Source organism: Chelonia mydas, chromosome 5 (assembly GCF_015237465.2).
Source record: "Chelonia mydas isolate rCheMyd1 chromosome 5, rCheMyd1.pri.v2, whole genome shotgun sequence".
Classification (NCBI taxonomy): Eukaryota; Metazoa; Chordata; order Testudines; family Cheloniidae; genus Chelonia; species Chelonia mydas.
The window spans coordinates 102,561,580-102,581,482 of record NC_051245.2 but is presented as its reverse complement, the minus strand read 5'-3'; the positions used below and the strand labels follow the sequence as shown (position 1 = coordinate 102,581,482).

General features: G+C 40.7%; 1 protein-coding gene across 10 annotated transcripts in view; it reads left to right on the top strand.

Annotated features, from left to right (window-relative positions):
* The window catches only part of PTPRD (protein tyrosine phosphatase receptor type D), a 2,140,771-nt gene that overhangs the window by 2,075,908 nt on the left and 44,960 nt on the right, over positions 1 to 19,903 (top strand). For all 10 annotated transcript variants that reach the window (XM_043546218.1, XM_043546214.1, XM_043546216.1 and 7 more), the window contains one exon: positions 8,571 to 8,746. In XM_043546218.1, the coding sequence (XP_043402153.1) occupies positions 8,571 to 8,746 (176 nt within the window). The remainder of the gene's footprint in view (positions 1 to 8,570; positions 8,747 to 19,903) is intronic.

The following is a 19,903-nucleotide window of genomic DNA, read 5'->3' as shown; positions in this document are numbered from 1 at the left end:
GTCCCATCAGCCCGTCCCAGCACCAACCCATATACCATCCCATGCCAACAATCCATCTTCTCCTCCACCTAAGTTTCTCCTCTTTTCTTTGTTCCTTAAACTACTTTGCAATATATTATATTTTCCTGCGCCCTAGTGAAATGTCTTCATTTTATCAATATTTATTATTAGAAGTGTCTGCTGAATACTGCTCTTTTTTCAATGAGCTCTAAATACTACATGGTATTTATACCATGGCGCCGTTTGAGTTTGGTAGTTTCCTTACCAATATATATCATGTTACAAGAAAACTTTCTCAGAAACAACATTTTTGATTTGCATCCAATAGCTGTTTTCGTTCATTTCATCCTGACATAGTTCAAAACATTAGTCATTGATTTAGGCCGATATTACAGCTTCATCAGCATTTTCTAGTCATCATTACATTATCTCAAGTTAATTGTTTACAAGCATGACAGAGTTTAATCCTATTACTTCAGACTCTTTTTTTAAATACTTAACAGCACATCTTTTAGAGAAGCCTCACAGAAACAAAGGGTTAGGGTTTAATTTGTCTTAAATAGAAAGACTGTGCAGTACTCAGCCTTTGTAAAGAGTTGAAACAATTTCATGATATGATTTCAGTCTGTGAGTAAAATGTAAAGTCTAATTAAAGCTATTTAAGATGACAACTTTCTTCAGGGAATCAAAGAGATAATGTTAAGGTCTGCATTACCAGCCCCATTGTGTGGCACTTGTATCTCTTAACCTGTGTACACAGAGAATATTCCTGCTTGTTCAACTCTCGTTTTATTTCATAAAAACAATCCAATAGTAAGTCAGTAACCACAGAGAGAGTGTTTGTTTTTATACCTGTTATCTGCTGTGTATCTCAATTGTGTTATTGGGTATTTTTGTTTCACTGGTTTTTATGCTCTCTGTGTGTAAAATCTGGCTGCTTTATTCTCCAGAGAAGCCAAGGTCTTTTGTGCTCAGCCATTCATCTAATGTTGCCACCACAATGCTAGATCCCCATGCTAAGGAGGGAATTTCCAGACTTTGGTCACTGCTTCCCACAGAGAGAAGGGCTATTAGAAAAGGGGTGTGAGAGAATTGTTCTGCACCACCTGGAAACTCATCCTTCAACTGAACTCTCAGGCAGGAACTGGGACACCATCATTAGTACAACTTCTACAATGGGGATGATGCTGAAGAGATCAGGCCCGATTCTGTGTCCAGTTACACTGGCATAAATCAGTAATAACACTGATGCATTCCTCCGGTTTCAGAGCAGTGTAACTAAATACAGAATTTAGCCCATTGTCTCTTTTCTGACTCATGCATTTACAGAAAGCAGGCATACAAAAACCACTGATCTCGGACTGTTACACCCAAATTTAAGTAATGATGGCAATTGTCTCTGTGCTTGTGGGTAAGATGCCTTTAAGCTATGGCAACTAACAAAGATTTGCAAGATTCCTTCGTAGTACAATCAAACTGGCTGGCTTTTGATTGTTTTTATGCTATTAGATATGACACAGTGTTGTCCAGTTTTCTCAGCTCGGAGTGTGGTTATGGTCAGAGAAATGACTATAAAATGGCATGTTGTTACTGTACATGTATCTCCCTCTGCAATGGGCATTTAACTTTTGCTCAGTTTACAAGTTATTGCACTAGACACTTGCCGGAGAATAATATGAGAAGGCCCATGCTCTGAAGGATTGGTGTGTGTGTTGTGGGAGGTGGTTGAGCAAAGGAGTAGTGTTATGCAGGGATGGGGGTTGACTGGGAGACCAAGTGAAATGAGTTTTTTGGAGCTCATTTTGACTGTAATTGGCGTGTGTCTGAAAAAAGATGACTGGGAGACTAAGGCCACGTCTACACTCCCCACCGGATTGGCGGGTAGTGATCAATCTATCTAGTGTAGACGCAATAAATCGATCCCCGATCGCTCTGCCGTTGACTCCGGAACTCCACCAGGGCGAGAGGTGGAAGCGGAGTTGATGGGGGAGTGGCTGCCGTCGATCCCGTGCCGCGAGGACACGAAGTAAGTGATTCTAAGTCAATCTAAGATACATCGACTTCAGCTATGCTATTCTCATAGCTGAAGTTGTGTACCTTAGATCGATTCCGCCCCCCGCACCCCCAGTGTAGACCAGGCCTAAGTCAGAGTGGTTGTAGGGGTGTCTAGGAGAGAGTGAGAGTCATGGAGGTGGTGATAGCATGTGTGGAGGTAACAAGGGAGAGTGGGAGAGGTGAGCATTGGGGTTGGCGGAGGAATAAGTGGGTTGAATAGCGTGAACCCTATGAATCCTCACAGTCTGAGCAGGGAAAACCAATCCTGCTTAGTGTTGGCCTCTCTGCACTCTCCTCCCTTGAAACACATCACTGCACACAGCCTTCTTCACAGACAGGAGTGCAGATGCATTAATTTAGTACTACTTGAAGCAGAATTCACTTCAAGAATTCTAGTGAAGAATTCTTGCTCACATATCATCTGCTTTGGGACAAGGAAATGTTGCAGAGAAACGGTTTGCCGATTCATGTCCAAGGGAGCCCCCCTTACAAATTCCATGCAGTCCAATCTCTATGAGGAAGTGTAGCACAGAGTCCTTTCCACCAGTAAAAGGGGATGCAGGTGAGAGTGCCGGCTCTGTGGTATGTTCCACCTTCTCTTGGCCCTGCAAAAGCCCCTCTGCAAATACTCATAGAGATTAACTCGTCTTCTCTCTTGATTTCTTTCCAGGGTTGAGTGGAGATCTAGTCTGGGAACATCCCTTGTTCAGACAATTTTAAATATTAAAATTTCAGCCATTCTGGAAGATTTTTTTTATTATTTTTTTTGTTTTGATTCTTTAGCAGTACAGTTAGCATTGGATTCAAGGAGTATTAGTGCAGTGTTTGATGTAGAGTTTGCAGTATTCCCTCTTGCTGATAATCTTCAGGGTGAGTTGTGTACCGTTGGCTCCGGAGGCCAACCATCCCAGAAGATCACTTTACAAAAAAAAAGTGTTGTTGTTTTTTTAATTTTCATGCTTTTATTTATAACAACATATGCTTCAAAGTGTGGATACCAGACATCATAATATAATTCTAATTTATTCAGAAAATGTTTCTTACCAGCCTGATGTAGTTTCTTCATTAATAATACCCAGTAGCTATAGATTTCTCATGCTGGCCTCATGCATCTTCTCATCTGCCTTGTGAAGATGTTTTTTTATTATCTTGATAAAGGAAGAAAATGTGACATTATGCCCAGCAGATGTATTTTCTAAATCATTAACTCAGATTTCCACATTTAAAGAAACATGAAAACGTGTCCAATTAAGTCAGAGAGAGCCTTTTGAACCCCCAATTCCCATCCTTTGTAAATGGAGTTGATGCTTTTCAGGCATGCACACAGCATAGACTTACTAGGGAAAAATAACCAGGAGTTACATGATGTGGTCTTCAAGACACATGCCTTTTTGAAATGTCTGTGATGAAGTAAGTGTCAAGAAAATGATCCATTATCCTGAAAACAACCAAGAGCAGTCCACAAACAAAATTACTGAAGACAAAGGAAAGAGAATAGAATCATCACTGTGAAAGAAAAGCTTCTAGCCAACAGGTGCAAGAAATTGGTGGGGACAGGGAAATAGACCACAAGTGAGTCTTGCATCTATATTTAGGGAGGACACCATCAGGACAGTCAGAAGTTAGGGGAGAAATCTCATCATCTCTCTTTCCTCCCTACATCTCCACCCAGTTTATTGTGCCTTTTAGTGTTATGGGTGAGCACTGTAAAATAAATAGCTGAGGGATCTTTCTATGCCAGTTCTGACCCATCTGAGGCATTTCGATGCATGGTAAAGCTGGTCAGGAGAACTGTCTTATTTCCTGTAGAAAATGTCAAAGAAAATGAGTGTTTTCCCCATTTTTATCAATTTTTTTAGAATGTTTTTTCAGGTTTTCATGGAAAAACTAAATACCAAACAGCTTTTAACACTAAAAAATGTTCATTTTTATAAAAAAACTGAAAAAATTTGATGAAAGCAGAAACTTTCTCAGGAAAATTTTTGTTTTGGTGGTGGGAAAATAAGTGTGGCAATTTTTTTTCAACCGGCTCTAAGGCATAGAGTCAGTAGGCCTTCCTGTGACTCTGGGTGTTTCTAGATCCGGGAATGCTGCTTGTTCCCTCTTCAGCTCTGAAGTTAGAGGTCTTTTCCTGTCCTGAGCTATTTAGTCAGCACTTTCCTCGTACATGTGTGCGTGCATGTATATACACATACACACACACATATTAAAAGCCAAATTGAAAACACAGTTAAACCAAATGCTATTTAGACAGGTAAAAATAAATCTATATCGCTTCCTTGAGCCTCCAAGGCTAGTTTTACTGGCCAAACTAAGGCTATCCTAACGTATAATTCATAGTTTTATAGTCTTTTCCAGATTATATTGGATCTTAATTAGTCTTATTGTAAGAGGTCAGTAACCTTATTCAGTGCTAATTGGGCACTGGAATGAAAAAATAGGTATATTTAAAAAATCTCAATAAGTAGCAAAGGAAAAGATTTGATAATGAGATTACTCCACTGTACAGTCAGATTTCGTCTTTATTTCAGAATAGTCTGTCTAATTTACCTAACTGCTTCTTAGGATAGCTGTGGGGAGGACAGGGGCACACATGTCATCCGACGAAGTGAGCTGTAGCTCACGAAAGCTTATGCTCAAATAAATTGGTTAGTCTCTAAGGTGCCACAAGTACTCCTTTTCTTTTTGCGAATACAGACTAACATGGCTGTTACTCTGAAACATGTGCCTGTTGGTGAGTGTGACGTGAGTTTTCGAAAGAGATAGGCTCAGTTATAAATTAAGTCATAAATAAGAAGATTTAGTTTTTATGACTCTGATCCTGAAGTACCGATTGGAAGATTATTCATAAATAGATACTTTGTAAAGTGCTTTGAGATCTAGTGATGGCTAAGCTCTACATAAGAGCTAGTTGTTGGAAGAGGTGGGCAGAGGTACAGCGGGGGCAGGAAGGGGAGGGCAGGGGCAGGGGCCTTGGGGAAGGGGTGGAGTGGTGGGGTGGGGAAGGAGTGGAGCGGGACGGACCCTGAGGCAGAACCGGAAGGTTAAGCACCTTCCCCGGCAGATTAAAAAGTCAGTGCTGCTGATAGCTGTGTATCTAGTAGTTTGAGATAGAATCATAGGACTGGAAGGGACCTTGAGGGGTCTTCTAATCTAGTCCTCTGCACTCAAGGCAGGATTAAGTATTATCTAGCATAATTATAAAAGCATAAAACAGTAATTCCTGTCAAAAGAAAAATGACTCAGAAGACTCTTAGCTCTACTTTCATACTACTCTATTCTGATGCACAATTTGATATGTTCCAGCCAACATTTCCGAAAATACAATAGTTTTCCACACAAAAATGAAAAAAATAGAGAAAAAGCAGCTGCTCCAAATCCTAGTCTGCTGAGGATCTCAAAGTCATCAATTAGAAAACAGTAATGATACAAGCTCTCTCTCACCAATAGAAATTGGTCCAATAAAAGATATTTCCTCACGCACCTTGTCTCTCTGGTAATGACACTGTAAGTATGGTATGAATACGCTGAATCCCTAACCAATCTTCAGAAGAGCACACAGTCCCAGAGTTAAATCCTGCTATGACATCTTTGGAGTCAATAGGAGCCTTTGTCTTCAGTAGGTGCAGTATCGAGCCCTTAGAGTTTGGCTTCACTGGCAACTCAAAACAATAACAAAACACACCTTTGAAACTACATTTCTTCCCAGAGCACTAGGGTGTTTGTCTACCTGTGTTTTAAACCACACCCATTACCTCCGTATCTGGTTTCCCTCTGTTATATCAATTTTGATGGAATAAATGGGACCAAAGAGTCAAATGTGTTAACATGACCCTGTCATTGTACAACATTAAACAATTGTAAACAAGGTTCAGGGTTTGGTACACAGACACCTCATTTTAGTTCTATAGTAAACACACATTAAAAATTCTTCAATCTTTTCTTAAAAATACAAAAAAGAAGGAAAAAGAGCTAAAGTGTTTGAAAAGTAAAGTATTGAGTAAGTCTTTTAGTTTAACAACACTCCTTGTCCTCTTTTCCTTTAGCTGGGGGGAGAATTTTTCTTTCCCCTAACAGTTTTTTAGCTGGTGTTAAAGATAGTAATAACTTTTGAGGAAAAGAGTTAGTTGAGATGTGCCGGAGCTGCTGTTGTTAAAGTCTGATCCCATTTTGTAGAACACAAATACACACACGAGAAGGGAGAGAAGAACAGCAAAGGTAGAAAATGCAGCTTCTGCCTCTGGTGTTGATTCTCACTTGCAACCTTACTGCAGAACTGCGCTGGCATAGCATGCACATGGTCTTATCAACCACTGCGAGACATGGCAAACTGGCACCAACGTTGGGCTATGTAAGGCATTGCTTTTAGCTGCCTCGTTGGTCACAGTCTTACAGCACTGTTGCAAAGTATACAGCCTTGGCCAGCTAATCCAGTCTCTTAATAAACAGAAAGGCAAAAAAGAGAGAAAGGAAAGAGAAGAAATAAGGTGGGGAATGAAAAGGACACACAAATGGTGGGTGACAGCAAGAATCAAAGTCTCATGTTCCCAAGTGGGGTTCAGGATTTAATCAGAGCAGGTAGTGGTGGAAGATGTCATCTGGGTCCCTTTCTCTGTCCCCTGTCTGGTCAGGACTTCTTTCAGGACCAGGATGACAAAGGACCAGCAGTGTCACAGTGGATCTGAGGAGACAGAGGTCAGCCTCCATGGTGAAGCTCACTCCTTCCGGTCCAGCTGTCTCCGCATCCAAAGTAGTTGATAGCGTATTTTTCTCCCCCAAAGTATTTTCTTATAAGAACCCCCATAAGAGAGCAATGGGAGAAATAGCCCATCCCTTCATTATCTTGTCCAACAATTCTGGGTCATTGATTTCCAGTCCCACACTTCTCTTGTTTATCGGGCATGGTCTTTATGCTCCCCTTGAATTAGATCAGGTAGGCCTTTTTGTTTGGACTAATTCAGTCTTTCTGACTCCATTTTGCACCTTTTTTCCATCAACATTTTTCTAGGTTATTGTGGTAATTTATGACCTTTCACTCACTTCTTACAGTTGAGCTCACAATTAAGGTAAAATGGAGCCTCAATTGTTACAATACCTCTGGGACTTCCTCTGTGCTATCTCAGTTTTTTGCCCTGCTCAAAGAGGTCTGCTAAACCCTTTATATCCAGTTGGAGCCCATTGGACCCTCATGCCTGAATGACATGACAGTAATACCTTTGAATTTCAATAAAGAGTTTTAGTACCTAGGTTTCAGAGTAGTGGCCGTGTTAGTCTGTATCCGCAAAAAGAAAAGGAGTACTTGTGGCACCTTAGAGACTAACAGATTTATTTGAGCATAAGCTTTCATGAGCTACAGCTCACTTCACCAAGGGTGACTCAACAGGACAGGACCATGTTTCCATGCAGGGTCTTAGACCTTCCACCTTGTTACATATGTATTTAATTTTTATTCAGGCTTGTGAAGGTGCTTACTTCATACACATATGTTATAGTAGGTTCCATGATTTTTTTGCACTTGGTTTCCATATTCTTTTTCCAAAAAGAAGGCCAATACTTATCTACTGCAATCCAATTATGGGGAGAAGTACAAACAGCAATCATAGTTGTCTGAAACTATCGGCACCTTGCATATATTAAAAAATGTAAAGAATGAAACCATGGGAGCCTATAATTTTCCTTTGGGTGAAGAAATCTTGTCGTCCCCACCAGGAAGGATACACAAGATCTGAAATGCAACAGAACCACCTCCGTACCCCTTGCAAAAAATGGAGCAGCGCTCCACAGTTGGTCTTTTCCTGACAATGTGCAAGGGAGTTTCTGGGCAGTCCAGCATGGCCACTAAATCAACAAACTGCATGTGGTCACTGGCCAAAATGCCTATATAGGTCATGAAGCATAGCAGGCCACATTAGTGTGGTTATTGTAGAGCATTCTGCCCATACAAGCCCTAAAAGTCACGCACAGGCAATCTGTCCATTTGAGCTTTGTGCAGCTGATGATGATTTCCTCCTAAATTTAGAGACTTTATTTTGTACAGTAGTTTTGCTTGCTTTTTCTCTCTCTTGAAAATTACATTTTGTATGAAAACAATATCAAGTGATAGGGTACATTGGAGAGAGGAGAGGAAATGTGGGGGCAAGAGACAGCTGGAGTTTGAGAGCCCATTTGTCTCTTTTGACACATTTTATTGACTGATTGATCACCACTTTAGCAGAAAGATACCATAACTGACTGGAATAAACACAAGCATATATTCTAATTGGCTTCTGCAATCTAAGCAAAAAAGAGGTTCTCTAACTTAAGTTTGATGCCAAGGCAAGAATCTGCGCCTATCTTAACACTTCTTCCATGCCAATTGATATCACGATGTTGTTATATTGTTTGTTTATCAAATATTGAATGTACTCATTAAAACATATGGAGAGACCCATACTCACCTTTATACCAGAATGTCTCAGGAATAGTGTCTGACGTGGTCTGACTTCTCAAATGTATTCATTCTTCTTGCTTTGCAGGCATACCTGGAAGTGACTATGTCAATGCCAACTACATAGATGGTTACAGAAAGCAGAATGCTTACATAGCAACACAAGGGGCTCTCCCAGAAACCTTTGGAGATTTCTGGAGAATGATGTGGGAGCAACGGGGTGCAACTGTGGTCATGATGACAAAACTGGAGGAAAGGTCCAGGGTAAGAATTGCTTTTTGCTTTTGTAGACTGATTAAAAAAAATTAAAACATGTATCTGGTTTATCATTTACATATGTTTTTCATTCAAATCTGCCTCTGAGTTTTTGCCCAATCCTCTCTGTATCTGAAGAATTTGAGAGTGATAGCTAATAATAGTGTCTTTATTATTATATGCGGAGCTACACAGCCATGCCACTTTTTTCTTAGTCTGTTTTCTAGTGACTAGGAAACTTGACATCCCATCATCTTTAGTAGTTTCTCCAGACACTTCAACTAAGTCCAAACTAAACTGCAATGATGTTTTGATGCAACTTACTATTTTCTAATACGGGGTGGGCAAACTTTTTGGCCCGAGGGCCACATTGGGATTGCAAAACTGTATGGAGGGCCGGGTAGGGAAGGCTGTGCCTCCCCAAACAGACTGGCCCCCACCCACTATCCACCCCCTCCCACTTCTCAACCCCCCAACCCTCCCTGCTCCTTGTCCCCTAACTGCCCCCTCCTGGGACCCCTCACCGCTAACTGCCCCCTGGGAACCCACCCCCATCCAACCCCACTGCTCCCAGTCCCCCGACTCCTATCCACATCCCCGCCCCCTGATAGGCCCCCCGGGACCCCACGCCTATATAACCCCCGCTGTTCCCAGTCCCCTGACTGCCCCCCCCCACACACACAGAACCTCTGCCCCATCCAAACGTCCCCTGCTCCCTGTTCCCTGACTGCCCCCCGGGACCCACCGCCCCTTATCCAACCCCGGCACCAGTCCCCTTACCATGGTGCTCAGAGCAGCATGTCTGGAAGCCATGCCGCCCGGCCAGAGCCAGACACGCTGCTGCTCTGCTTGGCAGGAGCACGCAGCCCTGCCGCCAAGAGTGCTGCCCACGCGGCAGCGTGGCTGCGGGGGAGGGGGGAGCAGCAGGGGAGGAGCCGGGAGCTCAAGGGTCGGGCAGGATTGTCCTGCAGGCAGGATGTGGCCTGCGGGCCGTAGTTTGCCCACCTTTGTTCTAATAGAACTATTTTCACTTAAAATTATAATTGAATTTTTTTATTGCTGTTATAAATGTGGCCAAAATATGATAGTCATTGTTCAAACACATAGGAAGACATCATGTTTTTGTAATATTGAGCTGCTGAAGATTTTGTGTTCCCACACAAAATAAGCAAATATCAGCTAACATGTTGTTTGACAAATTTTTATTCTGATTAAAAAAAATGCAAGCTGTATTAATGATTCCCAGCAAGAACAATGTCAATTTGGCATGTGATAACTAGAAGTCTACTTTTCTAACAAGAACCAAATAGGGATCAATGCCTGAATTGATAAAAATAAAACTGAATTCAAACTTTTGCCCAGTCAGAAAGTTGTCCCTAACTTAATGCGATAAGATTCAGATAAGAATCCAAACTTTGGCTGCTTATCTGAACAAAACATCTCAACTTCATGAAACTTATCCATCATTAGAAACAAGAGTAGGGGATTGGAAGTGTCACTTCCTGCACGAGAACAAAAATATGGCTGAGTCATCTTTTCATAACAAAGTTAAGATATGTCACTATCACTCAACTTTTGGACTTATATTCCGTGGACTAAGTTTTAGTTAAGATCAATGAGTACTCAGCTGTGGATAAAAGTATAAGAAGGGTGTTATGTTTGCACATGGGACTGCTAAAAGAAAAAACGTTTCTTACTAATACATGCCAAAAACAGAAGACAAAATTATCTGTGGTGTTTCCACTATGAGGTCTTCACCAGGAATAATCTGTAAAGGTCAAAGTAAAATTAGGGAAGCTGGAGATGGAATGCAGGGTATGTATGTGATCAGAAAGGAAATAACGGAGTGGATGGGTATCAGAAAAAATTAGCATGACTGTAATGTTAAATTAAAAATAAGGATTTTTTTTAAATTGTGAAAAGAATGGAAGTGGTCCACCAGGGTCAAAATAAGCCACTGGGGTCAAAAAGTATCTAGATTCGAGAAAAGTTCCAACTGGGGCAAAAAAGAGAGAGAGGGGAAAATGTGCTGTCAGACAAAAAAAGTCTTTAAATCAGTAAAAAGTAGATTGTGCATAGACTGACCAGATCATAGTTTATATATAAGCAGTTTATGTATAAGCTCCATTTTTAAAATTAGAACATTTTTAGTTTATTGAGATGATAGCAAAACTAAATCCACTGTAATACTTCATTCCTTTCCGTAATGACATTAACTTCCCTTCCCATGTTGGATGTATGCAGGGCAGTGCTGTGATGGTTGAACTTTGTGACTGCAGTACTTTTGGTTTCGAGACTTATTGGTGTACAGATTTGGCCTCTTCCCATTTCAGCACCTATTAGAAATAAAGGAATAGCGTCCAGTTGAGGCAAGATATAGCAGTAAAATTATAGACTCAGTGCCTGCCTGTAAATTCAACTTCCATTAACATCACTGCCCACACATACCTGTTGGTAATGAGTTCATTGCAGAAGATATTTTTCTCAGAATAATTTATTTTATCTTGACGCCCCAGGCCTTACTTAGCCCAGGAACTGAAAGTTGTTTTGACTGAGGCAAATGAAATTCTCCGCATTTCCTCACTAGTTGCTTCTAATAATAAAGTTACTTCTAAATGACATCAGTGCTACTCTAAAGTCTGATGATGATGAACAGTCCTTTGCAGAAGGTATTTTTACTTAAATACTTCCCATGTATCTTAACACTGCACGTCATTGCCCCATGTACAGAAACTTGTTCTGAAATAACCAAATACAATTCTGCTCATTCTCTTCACTAATTGCTTATTGCAGTTTCAAGCTAATTCTGCTCTCTGCTGACTGTACCCTGAAAAGAGCTGATCAGAATAACAATCACCTTCACGTGATTTGCATTCAGTGGCAACACATTCCTTGAGTGTAATGAGAGTCCAGACAGTCCTAGTCAGTTGACTATCTGTGTGTTTCTATGTTAATGTCTGTGTATTTCTTTCATTTATGATTTAGCTAATTCTTAGTTCATAAGTGAAATGAGTTTCATGCAGTCAGCCCAGTCAATAATAGTCCATGTAACCAGATCTCAATAAATAATTTAGCAGAATGGGCAATTTTATTTAAGGTGGAGCTTGCAAATGTGAAAATATGACACTTAGGTTACCTCTTCCCCTCCTAAAATAGCATCTTCAGATAATGTCATTAATGGTATTATTAGTGGGGCAGAAGTGGGAATCCCTAATCTAGGAAAGAATAAAATTAGAAGATTACATGTTTTTTTCTACGTCATCATTTCTTTATACAGCACAAGACCAAATGAAATTTCAAAAATGAGATATAAACACTATTAAACACTAATGAAGATTAGGCCATCCTTTAATTTTGTTTTTCCTTGTTCTTTGTTCCCTTTTCTGTCCGCTTTCGTGCCTTGACATCCCTGATCATTATCTCTTCTGCAAAGGAAGATAGTTCCTCTCTAGGACTTCATCTCCTTTTCTATCTTCATGTCTTCATTTTGTTTACCTTGCTTTTTTCATTGTTCAATGCTGGAGCTTGGCATCAGGCTTTTTAACCTGTGCTGCACGGATAAAAGGTTTTTTTTAAAATGGCATCTGCAGAAGCAAACTAAGTTGGTTCATTAGCATGTGTTAGATGTCTGACTAACCTCAGCTTTGAGAACTTACATATTTAACAGCTGAGAATGTCAAATGAAGATGTTACAGTGAATTAGTTATTCATTTGTTTGGCTATTGGGAAGCTGCAGAATAAAGAAAGCTCTTTCATATACAACCGTTCACATTTCCTTGTTTTTGTTTTAAATGTCATCTCTGGGAATCTCACCTGCCCTAATCCAGACCTCAGAGAGGAAATCTGTCCCATTACTCTGTTATCACATACCTAATTTATATGAAAAAGGATTATACATACTGCAATGCATGGAAAAGTGTTGGTAACATATTTATTACATGCATGAGTTTAATCTGAATGAACTAAAAGAAAACCATTAAGGGGTGAAAACTAGAGATTAGGAAAAGCAGTTAACTGTTACATTACAGGAACACATAAGACAATTTAAAGCATTAATATTATGGCGTGAGAGTTTCTGGATTGATTCCCGCCCCCTCCAAAATTTACATTTTTAGTGCCAGATCCTTTTGGTTTATTGCATTCTCAGGGGACCTCCATGCCATAGGAGGTGGTCCCAAATTGTTTCCATGCTACAGTCAACATATGCATTGATCTGAGCAGCCAGGTGGGGACAAGGGACCTCAGTGTGGAACAAAAGAAAATGTTGTTACATCAAGGCAACATTTGTATTATCCACTGGGTCACTATATATTCCCCTCAAAGATATTGTTTGGGGTAGGACATTGTGGCAGGTAACTCCATTGTAAGAGATCTTGAACCTTCCATTCCTTATTCTAATTCCTTGGTACAGACTCACTCCAGAATGTTCTGGACAGACACAGTGTTCATTTATACTTTCTCCTCATTGCTATCACCGACAATATTTTCCTCACTGGGGCATCACTAACATGGTATGCATAGCCAGACTCTTCTGACACAACCCCCCCTGCCAAATTAGAGCCAAATACAATATAAGCCTTGCAGCAACTGCTTCAGCAATATGAACCTGACTTGAAAGTTCTGGATTGATGAGGAACTACTTATTACTTACACCGATGCTTCCTACATTTCCTCACAGCTAATGACCATCTGGAAGAGTCAAGTGCCGGTCACTTTGCTGCAGGCCCTTAAGTTGAACTTGCCAGTCATTAGCTACCAAGAAATGGAGACCGTTGCAAGCCATGAATATACACAAATGTGAACAAAAAATAATTAATTCATTATGTGGCAGTTGAACTACATGTTGCCATAGACACAGTGAGCTGTATGCAGAAATAGTCTTTCTGTCAAAGACCAGTAGGAAGGCAGGATCATCTTTCAATTAATTTAATAATGAAACAATGAGACCCTCTGTACCAGTCCTATATTAGTGCAATAAGAACAACTGGGAATAATTAAGGACCATAGGCTTTGCTTCTATTTGGAGTATTTATCATTGTTAAAGAGAATTAAGTGCCTTTTTGTGTGTGTTTGCCATCTTTAGAGGATAATTACATAGAGTTTCAGCAGTGCAACAGCTACACACTAGGTTCATGCCATCCAGAATCCCCCGTGGCACCCGGTGCCATGCTGCTCCACCTTGGTATGTGCCACCCTCTTCCTTGTATTCTGAGTCCAACCATTAGCCACTTGTGGCGAAGCCAAGAGGGGTTCCACTCTCCTCAGAGGAGCTAGATGAACTTGATAATATATATTCACTGTAACAGCGAGGCTGCTTTTGTTTGGTGAGTGTTGTGTGTGTTTTTTGAGAGTTCAGGACTACATGTCACCCAGTGAGAACACTGTTTGAAGTCCCAATGTTTTGAGAGGTATATAATCCATCACACATATAAACAAAAATGGTGGTGCTGCAATGTATACACAGGATATGCCCACACACTAGAGAAGTAAAAGGGACCAGGACATCCATTTACTTGAGACTTGGAATTAGAATTTTGATTTTATTTTTTGATAGGGAGAGGGGAGTATTGAATGACATCAGGCAAGTTTTATAGAGGTTCTAGAAGTATAGAAAGTAATACTGAAGAATGTTTGGCTTTGCAACAAATTCAGTATGCAACATGGTTGCTCCGAAAGTCTCTTTCATATGAATATCATTGACGCAAATGTATGGTGTACCTTGTTACATGCCTTGTTACGTTCAGAATTTCAAAGCAGCTCTGGGTATAATCCCCATATTCTTCTTCTCCAGAATCACAGGCCTCACCACATCAAGTGATTTTCCATTTGCTGATGGCAGAAATGTGCCTGTGATACGCTGAGCAGTTCTGATGGCATCCAATAGAAAGCTGTGGTACATATACACTAGTTAGTTCACGGTTGAGGCAGAGTTTTGTTTTCTTTGCTGCCTGGAAGACATGAAGGACTTTCAGACAGGTACATACTTAGGATACATTTTGACAGGATTGTGATAAACATAGTTTTTAATTTGTAATACTAGATTCATTATCTTTCAGCTTAGGTAGGTTTTGATAGGTTGTACTGAAGGCATATGCAGCCTAAGTGACAGGGATCCACATCTTCACTAATATAGCTATGAAAGTAGAAGAGTCATCAATACTTTCATTTAACTGTTCTTTACTAATAACATGTATAACCTGAACACTATGAACTCCATCTATCTTTAACTTAGTCCAAAGTGTCAATGGTTAGCATACAAACATTTCTTTTGCACTATGCAGTATAGGCTGGGTGTATTCATTTTTGAAAAGTGATGAATACTTAATGTAAACAGATGACCAGCCACAAAAAATAATGGTTACTTACTGTGGAAACTAGAAGAACATGCATGTCTTTATCTGGTAAACTAGCTATAAATTGGTCTCAGCTTTCTGCTCTCCACAGCCATGCTGTCAGGAAAGGAAGGATGTTGCAAGTGGCACTTCTTTCTTGCTGAGTAATACTATCTTCTTACATGGGAAGAGATAAGCACTTGATTTGCTATTGCTTTTTGATTTAGGATGGCAAACCAATAACTTTCGGATCAATCAGGAGCTATCAGTATTACTTTGTTTTTAAATTCTATTAAAATGTTAAGATATAAAAAAGGATACGAATGGATGGGAGTTAAATCTAGCCAAAAAAATTTTTGCATTGCTGACAAAATGCATCTGGTTATTCTTATAACACTGGAAGTGTTATGTTCTGTTGTGGGACCAGTTAATCCTGTCACATTTGTAATATTCAAACATATGGCAATCCAGTAAGGGGGAAGATTTTCAAAGGCACAATGGGCAGTGAGCTGCTCAACTCCGACTGAAAGTCAGTGTAATTTGGGTGCCTGACTCCTTTAGGACTTTTTCACAATCTCATCCTAAAGTGGCACGAACTCAAACTGCATTCACCAAATCATATATTGAAACATTAATTCCCTTTCTCATGCTCTGTTATGGATAGAGGCGCAGTGGAAATGTAAACAGGGGAACTTGCCTGAAATCCATGTTGCACAATTGTTCTGTCACCCACACAAAAACTATGCAAATCTCAGTTCTTCTATGTCTCATACATTTAGGATTGATGAACATACGAATAGAATACGCAGTTGGATCAGAGGGGTAGCCGTGTTAGTCTGGATCTGTAAAAGCGGCAAAGAGTCCTGTGGCACCTTATAGACTAACAGACGTATTGGAGCATAAGCTTTCATGGGTGAATACCCACTTCGTCGGATGCATGTAGCGGAAATTTCCAGAGGCAGGTATAAATATGCAAGCAAGAATCAGGTTAGGGATAACGAGGGTTAGTTCAATCAGGGAGGATGAGGCCCTCTTCTAGCAGTTGAGGTGTGAACTCCAAGGAAGGAGAAACTGCTTTTGTAGTTGGCTAGCCATTCACAGTCTTTGTTTAATCCTGAGCTGGTGGTGTTAAATTTGCAAATGAACGGAAGCTCAGCAGTTTCTCTTTGAAGTCTGGTCCTGAAGTCTTTTTGCTGCAGGATGGGTACCTTTAAATCTGCTATTGTGTGTCCAGGGAAGTGGAGTGTTCTCCTACAGGTTTTTGTATATTGCCATTCCTAATATCTGATTTGTGTCCATTGGACTGTCCAGTTTGGCCGATGTACATAGCAGAGGGGCATTGCTGGCACACGGTGGCATATATTACTTTGGTGGACATGCAGGTGAATGAACCGGTGATGGTGTGGCTGATCTGGTTAGGTCCTGTGATGGTGTCGCTGGTGTAGATATGTGGGTAGAGTTGGCATCGAGGTTTGTTGCATGGATTGGTTCCTGAGTTAGAGTTACTATGTTGTGGTGTGTAGTTGCTGGTGAAAATATGCTTCAGGTTGGCGAGTTGTTTGGGGCGAGGACTGGCCTGCTTCCCAAGGCCTGTGAAAGTGAGGGATCCTTGTCCATGTTAGGTTGTAGATCACTGATGATGCGCTGGAGAGGTTTTAGCTGAGGACTGTATGTGATGGCCAGTGGAGTTCTGTTGGTTTCTTTCTTGGGCTTGTCTTGCAGCAGGAGGCTTCTGGGTACACATCTGGCTCTGTTGGTCTGTTTCCTTATTTCCTCCTGTGGGTATCATAGTTTTGAGAATGCTTGGTGAAGATCTTGTAGGTGTTGGTCTCTGTCTGAGGGGTTGGAGCAAATGCGGTTGTAGCTCAGCGCTTGGCTGTAGACAATGGATCGAGTGGTGTGTCCGGGATGAAAGCTGGTGGCATGAAGGTAGGCATAGTGGTCTGTGGGTTTTCGGTATAGGGTGGTGTTAATGTGACCATCACTTATTTGCACCGTGGTGCACCGAGTTGTCTGGCAGCCTCCTTTTGTTAGTCAGACCTGTTCATGATGACAACAGCACCTCCTTTATCAGCCTCTTTGATTATAATGTCAGGGTTGTTTCTGAGGCTGTGGATGTTATAAGGAAACAGATCAACAGAGCCAGACTTGTACCCAGAAGCCTCCTGCTGCAAGACAAGCCCAAGAAAGAAACCAACAGAACTCCACTGGCCATCACATACAGTCCTCAGCTAAAACATCTCCAACACATCATCAGTGATCTACAACCCAACATGGACAACAATCCCTCACTTTCACAGGCCTTGGGAGGCAGGCCAGTCCTCGCCCACAGACAACCTGCCAACCTGAAGCATATTTTCACCAGCAACTACACACCACACCATAGTATCTCTAACTCAGGAACCAATCCATGCAACAAACCTCGATGCCAACTCTACCCACATATCTACACCAGCGACACCATCACAGGACCTAACCAGATCAGCCACACCATCACTGGTTCATTCACCTGCATGTCCACCAATGTAATATATGCCATCATGTGCCAGCAATGCCCCTCTGCTATGTACATCGGCCAAACTGGACAGTCCAATGGACACAAATCAGAAATTAGGAATGGCAATATACAAAAACCTGTAGGAGAACACTTCAACCTCCCTGGACACACAATAGCAGATTTAAAGGTAGTCATCCTGCAGCAAAAAGACTTCAGGACCAAACTTCAAAGAGAAACTGCTGAGCTTCCGTTCATTTGCAAATTTGACACCACCAGCTCAGGATTAAGCAAAGACTGTGAATGGCTAGCCAACTACAAAAGCAGTTTCTCCTTCCTTGGAGTTCACACCTCAACTGCTAGAAGAGGGCCTCATCCTCCCTGATTGAACTAACCTCATTATCCCTAGCCTGATTCTTGCTTGCATATTTATACCTGCCTCTGGAAATTTCCACTACATGCATCCAACGAAGTGGGTATTCACCCATGAAAGCTTATGCTCCAATACGTCTGTTAGTCTATAAGGTGCCACAGGACTCTTTGCCGCTTTTGCAGTTGAATGAAGTTATTCTAAGGCTTTTCTTAGTTGTTTTGGGTAGACCTGATTCTCTGATGAACTAGTAGATTTTCCCTTTCCAGTATGTGTCTAGCAAGTAGTCTCCTCCATCATGTAGCCTGGACCCAAAGAAAATGCAAAGGATGTGTCACATCAGAGCTGGCCTCACATAATTCTCCCATTGTCCTGGAAAAAGATGACCTTCATGTAAAATAAATCATTTTCACTTTGAGCATTTAGAACTGCAATAATAGAGACTTTTTATTTGTTTTTAATGCACATAGTACGATTAGTTCCTGTTCTATGACAACACTGTTCCTTGTTACTACTGTGTAGCAAGCTCTTGATAGGAATATCAAGGTTGAACCGGTTAGTTACTTGAATTTTTGCTTATCTAGCACCTTCTGTTGGCAGAAATCTGTGCTATTCATGAAAAGAAATATGTAGATAATTTAGAGTGTCTTCTATTTGTGTTTGGTTATTCTGGGAAATACGCTGCTGTAGGACAGAGAGTCTCCTGAATGTACCAGTTCCATACTTTCTGAGCATTATCATCTCTCATTTGGTCCCATCTTGTCTGTTTATGTAATACATGATGATTACGTCGTCTTGGTTGTTTTTGTAATGGGTTTTCTGTAAATCTGGACGTTGAATACCCATGCAATCGCAGAAGAATATTTTCTCATATGGGTTTCCTAAGCAGTCAATCTGAGCTATAGGACAGATATCTGTGTGGTTATAAGATCTTTGCTTACTGGTTATATCCATTAGGGTAGGAATGGGTGACCCTCAAATTTACACCCAAAACTCAAACCAAACCCAAAGTGACTATTCTTTGAAGTTTTGAGGTTCATAAATATATAACATTTGTCCTTATCCTGTTTTTCATTTTTGTACCATTCTGGCCTGTCACTTCTGGCTTTGGCTGAAACCAAGAAATGGTATAACAAAATGGGATCTGTTCTAAGGGTGGAGTATAGCAAACCCACTTTTATTACCTTATTGGACTGATCAGTACACTACATTCTGGGCTCTAAACAGTAAGCTTCCAAAATCAGACCTATGTGTTGAGCAGAATCTCTATCATATAGGAGCAGAGTGAGTTTTATGAGGTATTTTAATGACAAGGCAAGCTGGTCAGGTTATAATGATACTCCCATGACCTGTAATCTTCTATGACTATAGCAAAGTGGCAAGCAGAATGGTGGAAAATTACTTTTTTCCCCCTTAGGTGTCACTGTGCTACCCGTACCCACCCAGAATAGTCCTGCTGAAGTCAATGGTAGTATTTATGGAATAAGGTAGTACTCACTGTGTGTAAGTGCATCATGATCTGGCCCTTACAAAGTATCAGACAAAATGACTGTCAATCTCAGCTTTTAAAACGATCATTGTAAGCAAGACGATTGGGAAAATAATTTTTGATTCTTTTTTCACATTGGATCTCTAAGACCCTGTCTTCACTGACCACATTAAGTGTTTAAAAGAGATTTAAAGAGTGTTTTAAATTTAACATTGTAAATGCCTGGGTAGATGGTTGAGGCAGGTGGAAGGGAGAATTGTGTTAAAAATATGATGGTGAGTCCGACCTTAGTTTGCTCTCGTGTATACCAATCTGTGATGCATTTAGTTTTAAGAATCAAATTAGAAGTAATTTACAGATTTTGTTTTGAATTATCAATTAAGTATCTTCCTGTATTAAGAATTTGTATGACGGGGCATCTGCCCTACCCTATCATGTAAAGTGTTAATAGAGGCCAAGGGAGGTTGTATGGGGAAGCAGC